The following is a 23,890-nucleotide window of genomic DNA, read 5'->3' as shown; positions in this document are numbered from 1 at the left end:
TGTATGGCTACGTAATCAGGTATGGCACAGATGCTTGCAACATCATGTTTTAGCAGGTTTCAGTGAGACTAATGATAGACATACTGACATTTAGAGAACTGAGTAGTGCTAGGAGGTCATCATAGTGTTTACTCAATGATCTGACATTATAATTGAATACTGTTATGTTATTTGGCACTGAGCAGTGTCTTAGCCTGACTAGCAGTGTAATTAAGACAATTATTACTAGGACTGTGAATGCCATTTAATAAGAGGTTAATATCAGGATAAATGTTTGCATTCATATGACTAATAAAAGATTTAAGTAATAGGAAAGATACTGTTAACCCTTTGAGGGTTCAAGCCATAGTTCTACACCTTGTCCACAGGGTTCAAGAATTTAAAAAAAAAATTCTTATGAAATTGTAGAGAATCTTTTTCTGAAGGTAATAAAACAAAAAGTATGAAATTTGATGGGAAACTGACGAAATTACACTTGCGAATTTTACTGTGTAAGCAATATTTATGCATCGGCGATTTTACCCACTTTTACTCCTATTTTAGGCCAATTACATTATTCCAGTCAACCAAATTCTTCGCTATTTTACTAGTATTACTTCTATTTTATTGAGTGAGCACAAGAAAGTGCCAATTAACTATTTCAATTATCCAATAAAGTGATGAGAAATTGATAATTTGACCAATTTCACACAAATTTAAAAACATTCCAATTTCAAAATAGGGTCCAGAATAAACAATGCCAGCATTCCTGGCACTAAACTAACATTTCCTCTGTTTATTAGTTATGTTTCCAGACTTTACAGATGAATTTCATTTTGAGTTTTTATTCGCATAAAGAATTTTATTCACACCAAAAAATAGAAGATTTACTGTTATGCAATATTGTAATAATTGTGTAAATAATATCAGCGCATTGATGAACATATATTAGACACACTAGTTGATGTGTATTGGATGCATGATGCCATTTGTTTACTCTTGAACATAGGCAAAAATTGAACATTTCCGCTACTTTGAGCTCAATTTCAAGCTATTTTTCACTACTAAAACCAATCAAAATCATCTCTATTTCTGTAATATATCTTCCATTCTATTAAATGAGACCAAGAAACTGCAAATACAACTGTAAAATTCATACAAAAATACACTGCAAAGTCGCTGTTTTAATCCAAAAACACAGTCACAGTTTTTCTCATTATGGACTGCGTGCTGCAGGATTTGTTTTATATGGTGCACACTTACCACAGATCCATTCTCTCATATCTAGGCCCAAATATACCACTCACATCTTATATGAGTGAGCTGAGCTCATGACGTACAACTGCGGCTTCGACCCTCAAAGGGTTAATAACGGTTGATATGACTCTGACAAATAGTAAATCAATATTGCACATGGTTAGGACTCAGTACTGCACTGGAGCTAATATGAAAAGCTCATAAAAAGTAGTATAAAGTGTAAGTATGCAAAGAGCTACTCTAAAAAGAAAAGAGGGATGGTTACACAGATTAAAAAAAAAATTACAAAAATATAAAATGGATAGAGTAAAATGATATTAAACAAATTTAAACAGTATGATATTTAAAAAAAAAAAAATAAATGTAACACTGTGGAAAGTGATGGCCTGCACTCAACCCTTTCAGGGTCTGTGCCATAGTTCTACGGCTTTACATTGAGGGTCCAAACTGTAGAACTACACCAAAATTCTAGCAGCGTCAAATTTAGCACGAGAAGGCTGGTAGGCCTACATCTAAGAGAAAGGGTCTGCGTGGTGTGTGCGCCATAAAAATTCTAGGCACCCACAGGGCATTGTGGGAACGTCGCCTCAGTAAGCTTTGTTCACCATGCCTTGCGTCAAGGCAGCTCTCACTCCGAAGCGAGCTGGGACTCTCCTCTTCCTAACTGATAGTTCTGACTCTGATGGAAGTGGAAAAGAAGAGGAATTCTATGGCTTTGATCTATTAGTAACCAAAAACAATGACCAGGATATCGAAAATAGTGCAGAAAATCCTGACAATCCTCAACCTTCTACCTCTGGTGTGGGCAGATCTCAGTCACATTCAGTTGTACCTCATCGCAAGAGAAAACTAACATTTTTGTGTGGCCAGGCCTCAGACTTCAGTAATGATGATAGTGATGTGGACTGTGATTTTATTGATCTTGATAATCATTCAAGTAGTGACAGTGATGAATCATATTCACCAGTGAAGCGTAGGTATATACACCGGGGCATGAGCTCGGGTAGTGTTCCTTATGCATAGCCAAGGGGACGGAGTACATCCCGTGGCCCTACACCAGGAATAGACAGTGTAGGTGAGGATGATGTGGCTAAACTTGGCATGGATAGACCACAGGCATCAGTAGGTGGTGGTAGTGCCACGGCCATGCATGACTCACCAGCCCAGGCTGGGACCCATGCCACTGACTCTTCAGATCAAGGACAAAGCAGAGCATCATCCACCACCACACCACAACAGCAACAACAACCACCTTATGATGTCCAGTATCCACCAGCAAACCACATCTGGGTTTGGCAGCAAAATTCCAGTTTTGTTCCCAATCCCCATCAGTTTGACGACTCTCAAAGTGGAATACTACCAGCTTGTTCCCTTGGAAACACCACAAACGAACTGGAATTCTTTGAACTATTCTTCGACCAGCTCTTGATGGAAATTTTTGTCAGGGAAAGTAACAAGTATTTTGAGTACACAATGGCAAATACAATCATATCACCACAGTCAAGACTACACCGGTGGAAAGAGACAACTATGGCTGAAATGTATTTGCTTTTTGCAACAATAATGCTTATGCCTCATGTCTATAAGCATAATATAAAATCATACTGGTCCACAGATTGGCTAATTTCTACCCCAGCCTTCAGTAAAATCATCCCAGTGAACAGGTTTATCTTACTGTTACATATGTTGCACTTCTCTGACAAAACCAGGCCTGACAGAAGTGACAGGTTATACAAGATTAGAAATATTTTTATGTATCTGAAACAAAAGTTCAACATGTACTTTTATCCATTCAAGAATCTTGTAATTGATTTTGTTCAAAGGTAGACTGTCGTTCAAGCAGTATATGCCGAGCAAGAGGAAACGCTTTGGTATAAAACTGTTTGTACTCTGTGACTGTGACAGTGGCCTGGTATTGGATTTATTGCATGCATGGGAAGTAAAACACTGAAAGATAAAAGGATGTTATTGGGTATCTCAGGTGATGTAGTGAGAAACATGATGGCACCTCACCTTGGTAACTGGTACACGAGCCCTTTACTCAGTGATTTCTTGCGAGTGAACATGACAGATGTGTGTGGCACAGTGCATTCTAATCATAAACATATGCCCAGGTTCAATGCAGGCACTCGTGCTGGTGAAGTGCAGGTGTTTACTGCCAATGACATCATGGCATTATGGTGGCATGACAAACGAGATGTCACATTGACAACCATTCACCCTAACGAAATGAAAGACAGTGGCAAAGTTGATCGAGTGACTAATAAACGTATTCGAAAACCAGTAACAGTGATTGATTATACACAAAACATGCGTTTGGTTGACAAATGTGACATGAAGATTGGCTTTGCCAATTGTGTTCGTAAGAGTTACAAGTTATACATGAAACTTTTCTTCCATCTCATGGACATTTCAATGCTCAATGCATATAATATGTACCAAATAAAGACTGGCAACAGACCACCGTATGGTGAATTTTGTTTGTCTATTGTCAGACAACTCATAATGAAGTACCAGGTAACAACACCTGCTATACAAAACCGTCCTCAAACTCCTCAGGAAATACCGAAGCGTTTGAGGAGGGAAAGTGATCACTTCATAATACAGCTTCCTGCAACTATGAAGAAATGGCCTCAGAAGAGATGTGTTGTCTGTGTACAAACAAAACAATGAGAACAAAGATGCAAAGACACTCGGTTTATGTGCGAGGAATGTAAGGTACCTCTGTGCATGATACCTTGTTTCAAGGACTTCCACAGACTGCAGCAGTTATAGAAACATGCTCAGTGACTGTACATATGTAAATATATAATAGAGCATTAGTAATATACAACATTTGTGCATGTTTATTGTTGTAAATAATACTGGTAAACAATATTATAATAATAACTTTAGTGCAGTTATTGTGTTTAATACAGTGAGTGTATATATATACATTATATACAGTCCAGTGGAACCTTGAATTACGAGTGTCCCAACTTACGAGTTTTTTGAGATACGAGCCGTCCCTGGGCCGATTTTTTGCTGTGAGTTACGAGCCAGCTCCCCCCTCCCTCTTCCCCCTCAACCCAAAACCTGGACACCTCGTTTGTTTATCTATGATTCCATGCTTTAATTCCATGGAAATCATTATCTTTTTCTTCTCAGCAATAATAATAATATAATATTATTACAATCATGCCACTCAGTAAGTCAATCAAGTCACTCAGTAAGTCAGTCAAGTCATTCAGTAAGTCAAGTCACTCACTAAGTCAGTCAAGTCACTCACTAAGTCAGTCAAGTCACTCATTAAGTCAGTCAAGTCACTCACTAAGTCAGTCAAGTCACTCACTAAGTCAGTCAAGTCACTCACTAAGTCAGTCAAGTCACTCACTAAGCCAGTCAAGTCACTCACTAAGTCAGTCAAGTCACTCACTAAGTCAGTCAAGTCACTCACTAAGTCAGTCAAGTCACTCACTAAGTCAAGTCATTCAGTAAGTCAGTCAAGTCATTCAGTCACAAACTCATGTTAACCTCTTTTTCTGTGTACAAAGTAACACTTCAGTTATGGCTACAGGTTCTCTCTTGTCTAATATCTTTGTTAATTCTAAGACTTAAGTGCTTATACCTCTTCATGCCACTTTCAGCAACACTATTATGGCTACTGGGTGTCATGATTGCTTGGCAGATACAAGATATAGTAATTAAAATATCATAACACAATTGACAAACACAGCTGCCTTGTAGCAGAGAAAGACTGGACAGGTATGAATTAGGAATGCTGGGATGGTGGGGGTGGTGTCGAGGAGTGGTAGGGGATGGTGGGGTGGTGTCGGGGAGTGGTAGGGGATGATGGGGGGGGTTGACGGGGAGTGGTGGGGGAGTGGCGGGGGAGTGGCGGGGAGTGGTAGGGGATGATGGGGGGTTGACAGGGAGTGGTGGGGGGGGAGTGGTAGGGGAGGGCTCCCCAGTTGCTACACAACAAGGCAAAAGAATTTTTTTTTTTCCTTCCCACAAACTGAACAATGTTAAATTAATTATACAATGTGTTACATAAAATTGTGCAACAATTCTTCAATGGTGGTTTACTGTATTATTATAATAATGATAGAGCTTCAGTTCCCTAAATTAATAATAATAATAATAATATACTAATAATATATTATTATTATAACGATAGAGCTTCAGCTCCCTAAATTAATAATAATAACAATAATAATAATAATAATGCATAATACATACGTAATAATTCATATTGCTTCTGCTAGTTGGCACAGCTGGTAAGCAGTAAACATGTTTACATCCCTGTGGGGGCAGTTCTCTCGTCCTTGTTTGCATTTTTTTTAGTCATCTGGCCAAATTTCTGTTTTCTAACCATGGGTCCTAGTGATCTACTGCGGTTAGCCTCAAAAATACTCCGTTTTCTCTTACAGTAAGAACATGGGAAGATACTAGTCAAATTGGGACAGAAATGACTGACACTTCTGCCACTGCCACTTCCTCTGCCATATTATGGCCTATTTTATTCATTCTAGAGTACACACATGTTTCTGTGCTAATTATATTGTTTATTATGTCATATTATATGAATTGTGATAGATAAATAAGCCGTACAGTTGATAATAGCGTCATATTCAAGTATTTTTTCTTGTCTTTCCAGAGTGCAGGAACGAATTAATGGCTTTTCAATTAATTTAACCCTTTGAGGGTCCGTCCTGTAGAGCTACGGCTTTACGTTCAGGGTCCAAACCGTAGATCTACGTCATGAGCTCAGCTCACTCTGATAAACTGTGAGTGGTACATTTGGGCCTAGATATGAGAGAATACATCTATGTGGTATGTGTGCACCACATAAAACAGATCCTGCAGCACGCTGTGTATAATGAGAGAAAAAACTGAAATCATGATTTTTCGATTAAAACAGCGACTTTGCAGTGTTTTTTCGTATGTTTTTTATAGATCTATTTGCGATTTCTTGGTCTCATTTGATAGAATGGAAGACATATTACAGAAATAGAGATGATTTTGATTGGTTTTAGCACTGGAAATGGCTTGAAACTGTGCTCAAAGTAGCAGAAATGTTAAATTTTTGCAGATATTCGAGAGTAAACAAACGACCTCACACGTCTAATACACGCCAGCTGGTGGGTCTAATATGCATTCACAAATATGGTGATGATATTTATACAATTATTACAGTATTGCATAACAGTAAATCTTCTATTTTTTGGTGTGAATAAAAATTCATTATGTGAATAAAAAATCAAAATGGAATTTATTTGTAAGGCCTCAAAACGTAACTAATGAACAGAGGAAATGTTAGTTTAGTTCCAGAAATACCTACATTGTTTATTCTGGACCCTATTTTGAAATTGGAATATTTTGAACTTTGTGTTAAATTGGCCAAATTACCAATTTCTGATCACTTTATTTTGTAGTTGAAACAGTTGACTTGGCGATTTCTTGTGCTCAATTGATAGAATAGAAGTAATACTAGTGAAATAACTAAGAATTTGGTTGACTAGAATAATGTAATTGGCCTAAAATGGGAGTCAAAGTCGGCAAAATCGCCAATTCGTAAATATCGCTGGCACATCAAAATTCGCGAGAGCATAATTTCATCAATTTTCCATCAAATTTCTTACTTTTTGTTTTATTACCTTCACAAAAAGATTCTCTTACCATTTCATAAGAAAAAATAACAAATTTTTTTTTTTTAAATTCTTGGACACTGGGGCACCACTTCAGATTTGGGCCTTGGACCCTGAAGGGGTTAAATGAGGAAAATTAATTTGATATACGAGTAAAATGAGTTATGAGCTAGCTCCTGAAACAGATTAAACTTGTAAGTCAAGGTTCCACTGTATTGGTCTAACAGGCCACAAATGTTACTAGAAAAAGAAAAAAAGTAGAAAAGATAAGAAAAAAGTATAAAAAACGTAAAATAAAGAAATGCAATTTTGCGGAAGTCACTGATGTTGCTGCCACCCGGTCATTTTGGGTCAACTTCACGCCTCTATATCTCGCTAAGTACTGATCAGAAAAAAAAAGTTGTGTGTGCTATTACCTTCACAAAATCATCTTTAATTCTGTAAGAAAAATTTTTTTTTTTTCTTTTTTTTTTTTTTTTTTTTTCAAAATTTCCTGGACACTGGGGCACCCACTGAAATTTTGCCTCTGGACCCTGAAAGGGGTTAATGGCTTGGAAGGCAGGTTACGAGGTATAAAGCAGTTACAGTGGACCCTCCCTTTTCATCATTAATCCGTTCCATAGAGTCTGATGAAATGTGAAATTGATGAAAACTTAAACCATTTTCCCCATTAAAAATAATGTGAATGCAATTAATCCGTTCCAGACTACCAAAAGTATTAACAAAAAATAATTTTTTTTAGAGAGTATATATAGATTTACATACAGAAAAGAATGACAAATATATTACAAAACACTAATAACATGTATAAATGAACATTTAACATTACACTTACCTTTACTGGTGTATGGAAGACAGGGAGGAGGGGAGAGGGAGGACTGATTATTGTTTAGAAGGGAAATCCCTTTCCACAAAGACTTCAGGCACCAAGTCCTTATCATGGGTTACTTCCCTTTTTTGTGTTCTAATGGCACTAGGACCAGCTTGAGTCACTGAACCCCTGTCGCACAAAAAAACTGTCCGGAGAGCTCTTGCAGCTCTACCCTCTACCACCCTCTACCATCATCACAACCACTACCACCATCACAACTGCTACCACCCTCTACCACCATCACTACCCCCTCTACCACCATCACTACCACCCTCTACCACCACCACTTTCGTATTTTTCTGCAATCTTTTTCTTTAATGCTATTGTGTTTCTCACCTTTACCAAAGGACTGGCACTAGCAGCTTTCTTTGGGGCCATGGTGGCTTATTTAGCAGTCACACAGGATAAACAAGTGCAAAAAACCATGAAATATTACGAAATGTTTCTTATGATCTCGCAGGATAATGTTCACTCGCCAGAAACAAAGCGACGCTGCCTCAGAATGCGTGTGTGAGGGGTTGTGCGCGCACGGGCACACTCGGACATGTTCCATACCACCAACAAGAACGGAGGAAAGTAACGAAAACTGAGCCAATATTTTTACGAAAAAAGTTAGCAATATCTAAAATTCGCGATAACAGAGCCCAACAATAAGGGAAGGTCCACTGTATTTATATAACCGGTAAATAATTGCACAATACGATTTTTGACTAATAGCACAAAAATTTAATCAAGCAAGCAACAGCACAAAAACCTAAGACAATGAGGTAGTTGGTACTAACTAGTAAATGATGGTACAAGAATTTGCATAATAATGCAGTAGGAACATACACTACATGTAGATAATAATGTTAAGGACAAATTCGTTAATCAGTCTCAGTAAGATCTGCATTTCTAAGGAAGCTGGATAGTTCATGTTCATTTGTGATAGTATACAAACGGCCTACATCTGTTTTTCTCACTAGAATTTTCCCATCTCGTGTGAAGCACTGATGAATTTTGTCATTATAATCCCGTTTGAGTTTTCTCAATCTGAACAAAAGGTCACGACGTTTCCTCATCAGGCACTCATTAATGTACACTTCTTTATTTGCTCTAATTGATGTTCTAATTAGATCCTTTTTCATATCATACGAGTGAAATTTAATCATAAAAAAATTTTTGCTACTTCATTTTCCTAGTAAACATGCTTCTTTAGTTTTGTTAGTACATTAACTTGAAGCTTGTCTTTTATGATCTTAATAGCGGTATCTTCACAGTTTGTTTGGTTTATTTCACTTGTGAAGTGAGAGCTGTTAATTATAACTGCATCAGATATTCTAGCACTATTACCAGCAAGCCACTGTGGAAAAGATACAGTACATATAGTGTTTTAATTATGTTGTCAATAAATATTATGTTCGATATTTTGTGAATATAATGGGAAATGGCCAAGATAATAAAATATTAAAGGATTCAAAAGCTATATTAAAATGCTTCACAGATTTATGTGGTGCAGGATAACGTGGAAGTGTATTCTGAGGATCAGTATGAAGAGCTACAGAAGAGAGACTATGCAGATGTTGATGGTCCAGCCTATAGATTCTGTAGTGAGGCTTCTCAGAGACACAAAGGTAAGTTAAGACACTTATGTGATATACTGTACCTTACAATTGTATATCAAGAGGCGCACACACAGATGTAGTCTTTGTTAAGACATAGTAGCCTAGCACTCCAGTGGCTTTAGTATTTCTGCAGTGCTTGTTAGGGGCAATGCTTGCTAGGGGTAGTGCTTGCTTGGGGCAGTTTTTTCTAGAGGCAGTGGTTGTTTGGGGCAGTGCTTGCTAGGGGCAGTGCTTACTAAAGGCAGTGCTTGCTAGGGGCAGTGCTTGCTAGAGGCAATGCTCACTAGGGGCAGTGCTTGCTAGGGGCAGTGCTTGCCAGGGGCAATGCTTCCTAGAGGCAGTGCTTGCTAGGGGCAATACTCACTAGGGGACAGTACTTTCTAGGGCAGTGCTTGCTAGGGGCAGTGCTTACTAAGGGCAGTGCTTGCTAGGGGCAGTGTTTGCTAGGGGCAATGCTTACTAGGGGCAGTGCTTACTAGGGGCAGTGCTTGCCAGGGGCAATGCTTGCTAGAGGCAGTGCTTGCTAGGGGCAATGCTCACTAAGGGACAGTGCTTTCTAGGGACAGTGCTTGCTAGGGGCAGTGCTTGCTAGGGGCAGTGCTTGCCAGAAGCAGTGCTTGCTAGGGGCAGTGCCCAAGAGGGAGACAAGGGAGGTTGAAACCCCAGAAATTCCATCAGCCCCAGAGCCAAACAAAATAAAAATAATTCACCTTGGCAAGGGCAAGGTAGATACATCTGCATTGTCTGATGATCAGTTGGCCAAGTTTAATGATGAAGAGTTTGTGGCTGTGACTAGCAAGTTCTGTCCTTTGGTCACTACAAGAATCTTAATTCATGACCTTAGTTCCTGGTATGATTCCTCTGGTGTTCAGCTACATAGAGCTCTTAGGAGTGTGGAGAGATAAAAGTGTTGAGTAAGTTCTCTTGAATCATGGTCGAGTGTGTAGAAGCACATAGTCTTCAATCGGTGGTTATCTGCTCATATGGTGAAATATTACAGGAAAAAACTTCAGGCATGTCATGGAATGACTTGTGTGGTCACGCATCTGAACCTGCTTTTCCTACCTGTGAGTCTGCTTTTAAGCTGGCCTCGGCTTTCTCTGATTATTTTGGCGAGACAATAAAGACAATTTGTTTGGACTTGGATTAACCCTTTGACTGTTTTCGACGTATAAATACGTCTTACGAGCCAATGTTTCTGACGTATATATACTCAATAATTCTAGCGGCTTCAAATCAAGTGGGAGAAAGCTGGTAGGCCCACATGTGAGAGAATGGGTCTGTGTGGTCAGTGTGCACCACATAAAAAAAATCCTGCAGCACACATTGCGTAATGAGAAAAAAAAAACTCTGATCGTTTTTTTGGAATAAAACGCCGACTTTGAGGTGTATTTTCGTATAGTATTTATCGTTGTATTCGCGTTTTCATGGTCTTAGGTGATAAAATGGAAAACATATTACAGAAATAGAGATGATTTTCATTACTTTGACGATGAAAACGACCTTGAAACTGAGCTCAAAGTAGCGGAAATGTTCGATTTTTACCAATGTTCAAGAGTACATAAATCACACCACACGTCCAATACACGTCAACTGGGGAGTCTAATATTCTTTCACTAGTGCACTGATATTATTTATACCATTTTTACAATAATGCAGTCGTCTGCATAACAGTAAATTTTGTATTTTTTTGTATGAATAAAAAATCAAAATAGAAAGCAATAATAATATAAGAGGGGCCTAGAGATGTGACTAATGAACAGAGCATATGTTATTTTAGTGCCACGAATGTCTACCTTGTTTATTCTGGACCCTATTTTGAAATTGGCATCTTTTTTATTTTGCGTGAAATTGGCCAAATTGCCAATTTCTGACCACCATATTGGGTAGTCCAAATTAGTAAATGGGAGGTTTCTTGTACTCAGCTGATAGACAAAATGGAGTTCTAAAGAAATAGCTATGAGTTTGGTCAACTGGAACAATGGAATTGGCTGAAAATTGGGCTCAAAGTCGGCGAAATCGCCGATACGCATATGTTGCCGAGACCGCTAACTTCGCGGGAGCATAATTCCACGAGTTTTCGACCAAATTTCGAACTTTTGGTGTCATTACCATCGGGAAAAGATTCTCTATCATTTCATAAGAAAAAATAATTTTTTTTTTTTTCAAAAATTGAGCGACATAGAATGACAGTTTCAGAGAGGGGCCTGAAACAGTCAAAGGGTTAAACTCGAGCAGAGTTCTCACTCATTGCTTCAGCTTGTAATGTATCACAGGTTACCTTCAATTTATTCCAGTTGGTGAAGAGAGAGTTCTGGGGCATATCATGCATTCTGATAAGATATAATGTACATTTAATCCAATAAATGTGTCAAAAGAACTTGCCCACATATAAAAGTGCTGTACCTTTAATAACTGTTCATCAAAGATTTTCGAAGCGGATGTTTTCCAACATCAATGAAGAGAGCTATGCTTCACCCAGTTCTCAAGAAGTTTTCCCTTGATTCAGAAAACATGTCAAACTATCATTCCATTTCCAATCTTATGTTCCTCTCTAAATATCCTATTTTGAGTGGAGCTCTGAGGAGTCTGTGGAGATGAAGAGAATCTGTAACTTGAAGAACAGGAGGTGGTGTGGGTATTCTAAAAGTACTATCCAGAGGGCAGAGGAAGGGTTGCTGAAGTGGTTTGGACATTTAGAGAGGATGGAACAAAACAGAATGACTTGGAGAGCATATAAATCTGTAGTGGAAGGAAGGCAGGGTAGGGGTCATCCTAGCAAAGGATGGAGGGAAGGGGTAAAAGAGGTTTTGTGTGTGAGGGGCTTGGAATTCCAGCAAGCGTGTGTGAGCATGTTAGATAGGAAAGAGTGGAGACAAATGGTTTTACTGATTGGGTGTTCTATTGGAGTGTGAGCAAGATAACATTTATAAAGGAATTCAGGGAAACCAGTTAGCCGAAATCGAGTTCTGGAGGTGGGAAGTACAGTGCCTGCACTCTGAAGGAGGGGGTGGAGATATGTTGCAGTTTTTTAACTGTAGTGTAGGCACACCTCTGGCAAGACAATGATGATGTGAATGAATGTGTTTCTTCATTTTTGGGTCACCCTGCCTAGGTGAGAAAAGACCAATGTGTTAATAAAAAATACATTGACCTTTCTGGATTGGAGTAATATTTTATTTTGTGTTCTATCTATATATCAACCATTTTATTGAACTGGTAAGGCTTGGTGTAAAGTTTATAATGATTTGGTACTGAACATTTGTTCAGGAAATGCATTTGCTAATTTTGTTGAACCTCTCTACTGCATTTGATACCACTGATTATGGATTACTGGTAAGTGATATGTTTGGTTGTAGTCTTAGAAATACTGCATTGTTATTTCTGAAATTTTATCTTTTTTTGCCTGTCATATCAAGCGGTAGTCAGTGATTCAATATCTGAGTTATCTCCATTGCATTCTGGCCTTCCTCAGGGTCAGTGGCCCAAATAAATCCAACAAGAAGTTTCTCTCACACAGACATCCTAGTTTCTGTATTACAAAATGTTTGTGTACCAACTAAACTGATACACAAATATAGATGCAGTAGGTTCCTTTCACCTCTTAACCTTTATGCAAAGGAAGATAAGCAGAGGGTATATAAACACTGGGAGAGCCTCTCCTGAACAGGTGCAGTTCATGACTGGCCTCTTAATTTTTATATAAACATTGTCACCAACATACTCACATCTGAGCATTAATCAACTGAACAATAAATAAACAGTTCCTCTAACTAAACAGTAATGAAAAGTAAAGAGACAGAGCATGGCTTGCCATTGCCAGGGATGTACATACCTGGAGTATACCTGGAAAGAATTTCGGGGATCAATGTCCCCATGGCCCAGTCTATGACCAGGCCTCATGGTGGATTAGAGCCTGATCAACCAAGCTGTTACTACTGGCTGCACACAAACTGAAGTATGAACCACAGTCCGGCTGGTTAGGTACTGGCTTCAGATGCCTGTCCAGTGCCTTCTTGAAGACAGCCAGAGGTCTATTTGTAATCCTCCTTATGTATGCTGGGAGGCAGTTAAACAGTCTTGGTCCCTGGACACTTACTGTGTTGTCTCTTAGTGTACTCGTGGCACCCCTGCTTTTCACTGGGGAAATGTTGCATCTCCTGCCCAGTCTTTTGCTTTCGTAGGGAGTGATTTTCATGTGCAAATTTGGGACTAGTCCCTCGAGGATTTTCCAAGTGTAAATTATCATGTATCTTTCCTGCCTGCATTCCAGGGAGTACAAATCAAGGGACTTCAACTGTTTCCAGTAATTTAGGTCCTTTATTGTACTTATATGTACTGTGAAAGTTCTCTGTACATTCTCCAGGTCTGCAATTTCGCCTGCTTTGAAAGGGGCCATTAGTGTGCAGCAATATTCCAGCCTTGAGAGGACAAGCAATTTGAAGAGAATCATCATGGGCTTGGCATTCCCAGTTTTGAAGTTTCTCATTATTCATCCCATCATTTTTCTAGCAGATGTAATATATACATTGTTGTGATCTTTGAAAGTGAGATCCTCTGACATTATCACTCCAAGCTCCTTCACATTAGTTTCTTGCTCTGTGTGACTGGAATTTGTTTTATACTCTGATATCACACTATCAAAAATTTAAAATATCATAAGTTGAACCATCATAAAGTGAGGAGCACTTGTATTTCCTTACACCTGATGCCCCTATTCACTTAGCAGTAAGTAGCTGGATGTTAGTCAAATGTTCACTTCCTGGGGAACAATATTAACCCCTTCAAGGTCCAAGGCCAAAATCTGATGTGGTGCTCCAGTGTCCAAGAAATTTTGAAAAAAAAAAAAAAAAAATTGTTTTTCTTACAGAATTAAAGAGTATATTTTTGTGAAAGTAATAAGACAAAAAACAAAAATTTCTGATCAGTACTTACCGAGATACAGTGGCGGGAAGTTGACCCAAAATGACCGGGTGGCGGCAACATCAGTGACTTCCACAAAATCCCATTTTTTTTTATTTTGCGTTTTTTATACTTTCTTTTCTTTTCTATTTTTTTCTTTTTCTAATAACATTTGTGGCCTGAGACCAGTATAATGTATTAGTGTACACTCATTGTATTCCACGCAATAACTGCACTAATTTATCATTATATTGCTTACAAAACTTGTTTACAAGTTTACTGGAAACAAAATGATGAAAATATTAGTGCGGTTATTGTGTTGAATACAACAGTACCATATGGTACAATGGTGCCATAGGGTGCAATTGTACCATATGGCACAATGGCACAAGATACAATGGTACCATATGATACAATGGTACTATATGATACAATGGTAACATGATACAATGGCACCATTTGGCACAATGGTACCATATGATACAATGGCACCATATGGTGCAATGGTACCTTATGGTACCATATGGTGTAATGGTACCATATGATACAATAGCACCATATGGTGCAATGATACCTTATGGTACCATATGGTGTAATGGTACCATATGATGCAATGGTACCATATGATACAATGGTACCATATGATACAATGGCACCATTTGGTACAATGGTACCATATGATACAATGGCACCTTATGGTACCATATGGTGTAATGGTACCATATGGTACCATATGATGCAAAGGTACCATATGGTACTATATGATGCAATGGTACCATATGGTACATTGTACCATACAGTACAATGATACCATATCGTTCATTGTACCATATGGTACTGTTGTATTCAACACAATAAACACTAATATTTTCATTATTATTTTGTTTACAGTAGTTGTTTACAACAAAAATATGCAAAAATGTTGTATATTAGTAATGTTCTATTATATATTTACAAGTGTACAGGAACTTGAAGTGTTCCTTGAGGTGGATGACAAAGCACTTTGTCTGGGAAACTGCGGAGTCAGTAGCTAGCTTGCGTCGCCACTCACTCAAGTCTTGGCTGGTGTCTCATGCCACCAACACCTATTGACCATATGGTACATGGTATCATATGTTACAGGGTATCATATGTTACAGGGTACCATATGGTATATTGTACTATATGGTATAGGGTACCATGCAGTACAGGATAACATATGGTGCAGGGTACCACATGGTACAGGGTTACCATATGTCACAGGTTATCATATGGTACAGGGTACCATATGGTACAGGGTACCTGTACCATAGGGTACAGGTACCATACAGGGTCCCTGTATTATTTTTTATTATTATCACACTGGCCGATTCCCACCAAGGCAGGGTGGCCCCAAAAAGAAAAACTTTCACCATCATTCACTCCATCACTGTCTTGCCAGAAGGGTGCTTTACACTACAGTTTTTAAACTGCAACATTAACACCCCTCCTTCAGAGTGCAGGCACTGTACTTCCCATCTCCAGGACTCAAGTCCGGCCTGCCGGTTTCCCTGAACCCCTTCATACATGTTACTTTGCTCACACTCCAACAACACGTCAAGTATTAAAAACCATTTGTCTCCATTCACTCCTATCAAACACGCTCACGCATGCCTGCTGGAAGTCCAAGCCCCTCACACACAAAACATCCTTTACCCCCTCCTTCCAACCTTTCCTAGGCCGACCCCTACCCCACCTTCCTTCCACTACAGACTGATACACTCTTCAAGTCATTCTGTTTTGCTCCATTCTCTCTACATGTCCGAACCACCTCAACAACCCTTCCTCAGCCCTCTGGACAACAGTTTTGGTAATCCCGCACCTCCTCCTAACTTCCAAACTACGAATTCTCTGCATTATATTCACACCACACATTGCCCTCAGACATGACATCTCCACTGCCTCCAGCCTTCTCCTCGCTGCAACATTCATCACCCATGCTTCACACCCATATAAGAGCGTTGGTAAAACTATACTCTCATACATTCCCCTCTTTGCCTCCAAGGACAAAGTTCTTTGTCTCCACAGACTCCTAAGTGCACCACTCACCCTTTTCCCCTCATCAATTCTATGATTCACCTCATCTTTCATAGATCCATCCGCTGACACGTCCACTCCCAAATATCTGAATACATTCACCTCCTCCATACTCTCTCCCTCCAATCTGATATCCAATCTTTCATCACCTAATCTTTTTGTTATCCTCATAACCTTACTCTTTCCTGTATTCACTTTCAATTTTCTTCTTTTGCACACCCTACCAAATTCATCCACCAATCTCTACAACTTCTCTTCAGAATCTCCCAAGAGCACAGTGTCATCAGCAAAGAGCAACTGTGACAACTCCCACTTTATGTGATTCTTTATCTTTTAACTCCACGCCTCTTGCCAAGACCCTCGCATTTACTTCTCTTACAATCCCATCTATAAATATATTAAACAACCACGGTGACATCACACATCCTTGTCTAAGGCCTACTTTTACTGGGAAATAATTTCCCTCTTTCCTATGTACTCTAACTTGAGCCTCACTATCCTTGTAAAAACTCTTCACTGCTTTCAGTAACCTACCTCCTACACCATACACCTGCAACATCTGCCACATTGCCCCCCTATCCACCCTGTCATACGCCTTTTCCAAATCCATAAATGCCACAAAGACCTCTTTAGCCTTATCTAAATACTGTTCACTTATATGTTTCACTGTAAACACCTGGTCCACACACCCCCTACCTTTCCTAAAGCCTCCTTGTTCATCTGCTATCCTATTCTCCGTCTTACTCTTAATTCTTTCAATAATAACTCTACCATACACTTTACCAGGTATACTCAACAGACTTATCCCCCTATAATTTTTGCACTCTCTTTTATCCCCTTTGCCTTTATACAAAGGAACTATGCATGCTCTCTGCCAATCCCTAGGTACCTTACCCTCTTCCATACATTTATTAAATAATTGCACCAACCACTCCAAAACTATATCCCCACCTGCTTTTAACATTTCTATCTTTATCCCATCAATCCCGGCTGCCTTACCCCCTTTCATTTTACCTACTGCCTCATGAACTTCCCCCACACTCACAACTGGCTCTTCCTCACTCCTACAAGATGTTATTCCTCCTTGCCCTATACATGAAATCACAGCTTCCCTATCTTCATCAACATTTAACAATTCCTCAAAATATTCCCTCCATCTTCCCAATACCTCTAACTCTCCATTTAATAACTCTCCTCTCCTATTTTTAACTGACAAATCCAGGGTCCCTGTACCATATGGTATAATGTGCCATATGGTACAATGTACTATATGGTACATTGTACCATATGGTACCATTGTACCATATACCATTGTACCATATACCATTGTACCATACACAAATAACCCGCACATAAAAGACAAAAGCTTACGACGACGTTTCGGTCCGACTTGGACCATTGACAAAGTCACACTAACAGAGGAGGAGCAGGACGGCTATATATAGGCAGGAAGAGGTGGAGGTAGTAGTAGTGGTAGTAGTAGTGGTGGTAGTAGTACAAGAATTGTATATAATACCGACAGGATGAAATGACACATGCACAACACCCGGGCATCCCCACCGTAGACGTTTCGCCATCCAGCCGGCCACTGGATGGCGAAACGTCCACAACAAAGACAACCAGACGCCGCACATGTGTCTAATTTCATCAGTAGATGTAGTAGAAGAAGAAGAGGAAGTAGTACTGGTATTTGTATTTGACTGGCTCGTCTTCCTTTTTTTCCCACTTCTACCACTACCAGTACTACTTCCTCTTCTTCTTCTACTACATCTACTGATGAAATTAGACACATGTGCGGCGTCTGGTTGTCTTTGTTGTGGACGTTTCGCCATCCAGTGGCCGGCTGGATGGCGAAACGTCTATGGTGGGGATGCCCGGGTGTTGTGCATGTGTCATTTCATCCTGTCGGTATTATATACAATTCTTGTACTACTACCACCACTACTACTACCACTACTACTACCTCCACCTCTTCCTGCCTATATATAGCCGTCCTGCTCCTCCTCTGTTAGTGTGACTTTGTCAATGGTCCAAGTCGGACCGAAACGTCGTCGTAAGCTTCTGTCTTTTATGTGCGGGTTATTTGTGTATCGTTCCAGTCACGGTATTGTGCCTTTTTGTTATTTACCATTGTACCATATACCATTGTATGACAAGGCACCATTGTACCATATGGTACCATATGGCACAATGGTACCATATGGTTCAAAACCATAGAATTCATCTTCAGCTCCACTTCCATCAGTCTTAGAACTGTAAGTTGTGAAGAGGAGAGTCAGAATTTGCCCCGAGAGTGAGTGGGGAGTGAGAGCTTCCTTGCCGCCAGGCACTATGAACAAAGCTACTTTGCCTGCATTCCCACAATGCCATGCAGGCCTCCAGATTTTTTCTATGGTGTGCACGCTGACCACCCAGACCCATTCTCTCAGATGTAGGCTTACCAGCCTTCTTGTGCTAAATTTGGCGCCGCTAGAATTTTGGCGTAGATCTACGGTTTGGACCCTGAACGTAAAGCCATAATCTACAGGACAGACCCTGAAAGGGTTAACCTAGGCTGCCTGAAATGCTCTGCATAACCAGGGGCTTTCTATATAGCATGCCAATGGTGCTAGCTAGAAAAAAACCATACCACGGGCGGGGATTAGAACCCGCGATCAGAGTGTCTGATCGCGGGTTCTATCCCCGCCCGTGGTATGGTTTGTTTGCAATCGTGTCATTACGATTTCGTGAGTCATGCCAGCTAGGTCTGTACTTGTAAAAATAAAGTCATGTATGTAAGTTTATTGATCAAATTGATTTCTGTGAAATAACTGGAGAATGTCTTTTCCAATCAGAAATAAGTCACAGTATTTGACCTTATTTGGTTATGCTAGGATACATAAACTTAATGTTCACTGATGTGCCCCTAACAGTCAAGTGCTCTAAATACCATTGTTAAAAATTTGGGCTATATACACTAAATTTGTATAAAATTTACTCTATTTTCTTAAAAGCTGGCCAGTCTTACTTTGAGAAAAGTTTGGATTGATTGTGGTCTGTGTACATCCTAATTTTTTTTTTTTTTTTTGGAAGCTGGAAAAGTTTAAATAATGCTTTTCATGCGATAATTTTTAATTATTTCATCTGCTCAGTTTCAGTCCTTCTGAGCCGATAACTTAATACAACTTCTGTTTGCAAAGACATTAAATAAATAAATAAATAAATAAATAAATAAATAGTTTAACAATGCAACTTCTGAGCTAATAACTTAATAATACAAATTCTGAGCCATTTCAGGCTTTATATGCTGGTACATTTCAGGATACATTAGTCTTTTCGGTCTCTTTGAAAAGTTTGAATTATATTTGTGCTGTGCATTATTTCAATTTAACATTTTTATTGATGAATTGTGAATGCCTCTTCTGATTCCCTTCAAATCTTGGAAGCAAAAATTAAATACTTTATCAACTTGTGTTGTGTTGCACTGCACAACTCCAGTCATGCACACTGAGGAACTGGGGATTAGGGGGTTATGGAATACGTACAGGGATACCTTTATCAGATCATGCAGTATACCTGGAGTAAGTTTTTTCGGGTCAACGCACCTGTGGCCTGGTCTGTGACCAGGCCTTATGGTGGATCACAGCTTGATCAACTGGGCTGTTACTGCTGGCTGAATGTAAACTGACACATGAACACAGCTCAGCTGGTCCAGTACTGACTTTAGGTGCCTGTCCAGTGCCTTCTTGAAGACAGCCAGGGGTCTATTGGTAATCCCCCTTTACATATGCTGGGAGACAGTTGAACAGTCTTGGGACCCTGACACTTAATGTGTTGTCTCTTGGGGGAGGAGGAGAGGGATGCTGCACCACCTGCCAAGTCTTTTACTTTCGTAAGTGACTCATGTGCAAATTTGGTACTAATCCCTCTAGGATTTTCTGTGTGTATATTATCATGTACCTTTCTTGCTTGCATTCCTAGGAATAAAAGTCAAGGAACTTCAATCATTCCCAGTAATTTAGGAGTTTTATCATACTGATATATGCCATGAAGGTTTCCTGTACATTCTCCAGATCAGAAATTTCACCTGCCTTGAAAGGCACTGTTAGTGTACAGCAATATTCCCACCTAGAGATAAAAAGGGATTTCAACAGAATCATCATGGGGCTTGGCTACCCTAGTTTTGAACATTCTCATTACCCATCCTATCATTTTTCTAACAATGTGATAGATACATTATTGTGGTCTTCGAGAGTCATATCCTGGAGAAGGTTTCAGGGCCTAATGCCCCCGCGGCTCAGTCTGTGACCAGGCCTCATGGTGGATCAGGGCCTGATCAACCAGGCTGTTACTGTCTCAGTAGTAGTAACCAGTTACCAGTAACCACTGTGCCAGTTGACTCACGACCAACCGTCTCTGCCTGAGTCACTGTCTATTCATATATTCATATTGTGCTGACCTGGCATAAGACCCTCTCACATATGGGTACTGGGCGGCCAGGCAGTCAGTCAGTTATACGAGAGTGAGCAAGGAGGCAGGTCACGGCTGTAAGGGCGTTATCCACCTTATCTGTAATTATACGTAATACCAGCCTACGTGAGTATTTCTTACCTAATCCACGTGTCGAACTCCCACATGATAACTGTTGGCCACATGCAACCCAACATATGAATCACAGCCAGGCTGGTCAGGTACTGACTTCAGGTGCCTGTCCAGTGCCTTCTTGAATATAGCCAAGGGTCTATTGATAATCCCACTTATGTATGCTGGGAGGGAGCTGAACACTCTTGGGGCCCTGACACTTACTGTGTTGCTTTTAATTGGGTGGGAAGTTACATCGTCTTTTGCTCTCGCTGGGAGTGATTTTCATGTGCAAGTTTGGAACTAATCCCTCTAGGATTTTCCAAGTGTATATAGTCACGTATCTCTCCCACCTGCATTATTGGGAGTACAAGTTTAGAAACTTCAAGCGTTCCCAGTAACCAAGGTGTTTTATCGCAGTTATATGTGCCATGAAGGTTCTATGTACATTTTCTAGGTCAGCAATTTCACCTGCCTTGAAAGGTGCTGTTAGTGTGCAGCAATATTCCAGCCTAGATAGAACAAGTGACCTGAAAAGTGTCATCATGGGGTTGGCATCCCTAGTTTTGGAGGTTTTCATTTTCCATCCTGATATTTTTCTAGCAGACATGATTCGTAAAATGTTGTGGCCTTTGAAAGTGAGATCCTCTGATATTTACATTCCCAGGTCTTTTACATTAGTTTTGCACTCTGTGTGGTTGGTATTTGTTTTATACTCGGATAGTTTCAATATCCTCACATTTTCCATGTCGGAGTAATTGAAATGTCTCATCACTGAACTTCATATTGTTTTCTGTGGCCCATTTAAAGATTTGGTTGATGTCTGCCTGGAGTCTTGCAGTGTTTTCAATGGAGGACACTGTCATGCAAATTCGGGTGTCATCTGCAAAGGAAGACATGGTGCTGTGTCTTACATCCCTGTCTATGTCAGATATGAGGATGAGAAACAGTATGGAAGCGAGTACTGTGCCTTGTGGAACAGAGCTTTTCACAGCAGCAGCCTCAGAATTTACACTGTTTACTACTACTCTGTGTTCTGTTTGTTAGGAAACTGTAGATTTATCTACCAACTTTTTCTGTTATTTTTTTATCACACATTTTGTATGCTATGATACCATGGTCACACTTGTCAAAGGCTTTTGCAAATTCTGTGTATAATACATCTGCATTTTTATTTTATTTTATTTTTTTTTTCTAGAGCATCCTGGACCTTTTCATAGTAGTCCTGTAGTTGGGACAGGCAGGAGCGACCTGCTCTAAACCCATGTTGCCCTGGTTTGTGTAACTGATGGGTACCTAGCCCTTTGACTGTTTCGGTCGTATATATATGTCTTACAAGCCACTGTGTTTTACATATTAATATGCATAAATTCTAGTGGCTTCAAATTTATTTATTTAATGTCTTTGCAAACAGTACACTGAGATTTTGTATTTACAATAGTGGGTTGCAATGCAAATAGAGCCTCTACTATGCCTATGCATTTTGAGCCAACTTAACATTATTGGCTTACAGTCTACTTAAACTAAGGAGTATATCATAGTTGTACAGTAGGATAGTAGTTATTTCATAATTGTACAGTAGAATATTAATTATAAATTAATCATTATTTGTATAATACAAAGATATATTTATATTTGAAAATGCTTTTTGTGAAAACAATGGTTCAATTACATTCATGTCATCAATGGATAAAAGGTTCAAAGTGATTGTTTCAGTTTTGATGTGGGAGTACATAGGTGATTAAGTGTGTACTGAGTATTTAGCGTTTAGTCTAGGGTGATTAAGTGGCTTTTGAGAAGTCTTAAATTGATTTTCAAACTGGGTTACTTTAATATCCTCTGGTAATGAATTCCATATTTTGGGGCCCTTTATGTGCATAGAGTTTTTACACAGTGTGATATGGAAACCACACAATAACTAAATTCTGTAAACTCAGCATTGTAATCCTAATAGAGAATAAACTTTGAATTGAGGTATATCAAAAAGAGATGTGCCTTGTGTTGTGGTCATGTGTCCTGTTTAGGTTGGTGAGAAGTTTGAGTAGAGGGTTTATATTTGCGTGTATTGTTCTGTGTATGTAGTAGGCACATGAATAAGTATGGATGTTCTTAATGGTGACCAGATTCAGACTTTTGAAAATTTGTGGAGTATGCTGGCGGGAGTGGGAATTTATCATCATTCTTACTGCTGCCTTTTGCTGGGTTATTAGGGGTTTTAGGTGATTGGATGTTGTTGATCCCCATGCACAAATTCCATATGTAAGATAAGGGTATATGAGTGAATGGTACAGTGCCAGGAGAGCTGATTGTGGAACGTAGTACCTTATCTTTGGTAATATGCCTACATTCTTGGAGATTTTCTTGGTGATTTGCTGTATGTGTGTCCAGAACTTAAGGCTACTGTCAAGGTGGATACCTAGGAATTTTCCCTCTGTTAGTCTTGTGACTGATGATCCATTTAGCGTTATGCTAATTGGATCATTTGCAGCTTTGTTTCCAAACTGAATGAAATAGGTTTTATCATTGTTCAGGGTAAGTTTGTTAGTCATCATCCAGGCAGATATTTTCTGTAATTCAGCATTGACTGTGTTTGCTAGTACGACCGTGTTTGCTAGTACGACCGTGTTTGGGTGGGAAAAGACATATGTAGTGTCATCTGCAAATAATATGGGTTTGAGTAGCTGTGATGCATTCGGTAGATCATTGATGTAGATGAGAAAGAGGAGTGGTCCAAGGACACTTCCTTGTGGGACTCCTACTGTGATTGGTTGGGAGGAAGAGTTTGCATCATTTGCATACACATATTGAGTTCTGTTACTAAGGTATGATTTTAGGTAGTTGAGGGAGTGGCCTCTGATACCATAGTGCATTAATTTGGAGTACAGCAGTTCATGGTCGATTGTATCGAAAGCTTTACGTAAATCAATGAAAATGCCCAGCGGGACTTCTTTCTTTTCAAGTGTGGTATATATTAGTTCTAGCATGTGTCTGATAGCATCATTTGTGCTTTCATTATTCCTGAATCCAAACTG

The 23,890-nt window shown here is 39.4% G+C and overlaps 2 protein-coding genes across 5 annotated transcripts in view; one reads left to right on the top strand and one right to left on the bottom strand.

The window, feature by feature from the left end:
* r (carbamoyl-phosphate synthetase 2, aspartate transcarbamylase, and dihydroorotase rudimentary) overlaps positions 1-23,890 on the bottom strand; it is a 1,183,622-nt gene that overhangs the window by 211,327 nt on the left and 948,405 nt on the right. The window lies entirely within an intron of this gene.
* LOC128694914 (uncharacterized) overlaps positions 1-23,890 on the top strand; it is a 132,494-nt gene that overhangs the window by 4,849 nt on the left and 103,755 nt on the right. For all 4 annotated transcript variants that reach the window (XM_070094265.1, XM_070094264.1, XM_070094263.1 and 1 more), the window contains exon 4: positions 9,221-9,350. In XM_070094265.1, the coding sequence (XP_069950366.1) occupies positions 9,221-9,350 (130 nt within the window). The remainder of the gene's footprint in view (positions 1-9,220; positions 9,351-23,890) is intronic.

The sequence above is a fragment of the Cherax quadricarinatus genome, chromosome 45 (assembly GCF_038502225.1).
Source record: "Cherax quadricarinatus isolate ZL_2023a chromosome 45, ASM3850222v1, whole genome shotgun sequence".
Classification (NCBI taxonomy): Eukaryota; Metazoa; Arthropoda; class Malacostraca; order Decapoda; family Parastacidae; genus Cherax; species Cherax quadricarinatus.
Note: the sequence above shows the minus strand (reverse complement) of the source record. Positions and strands in the feature narration are given on the sequence as shown.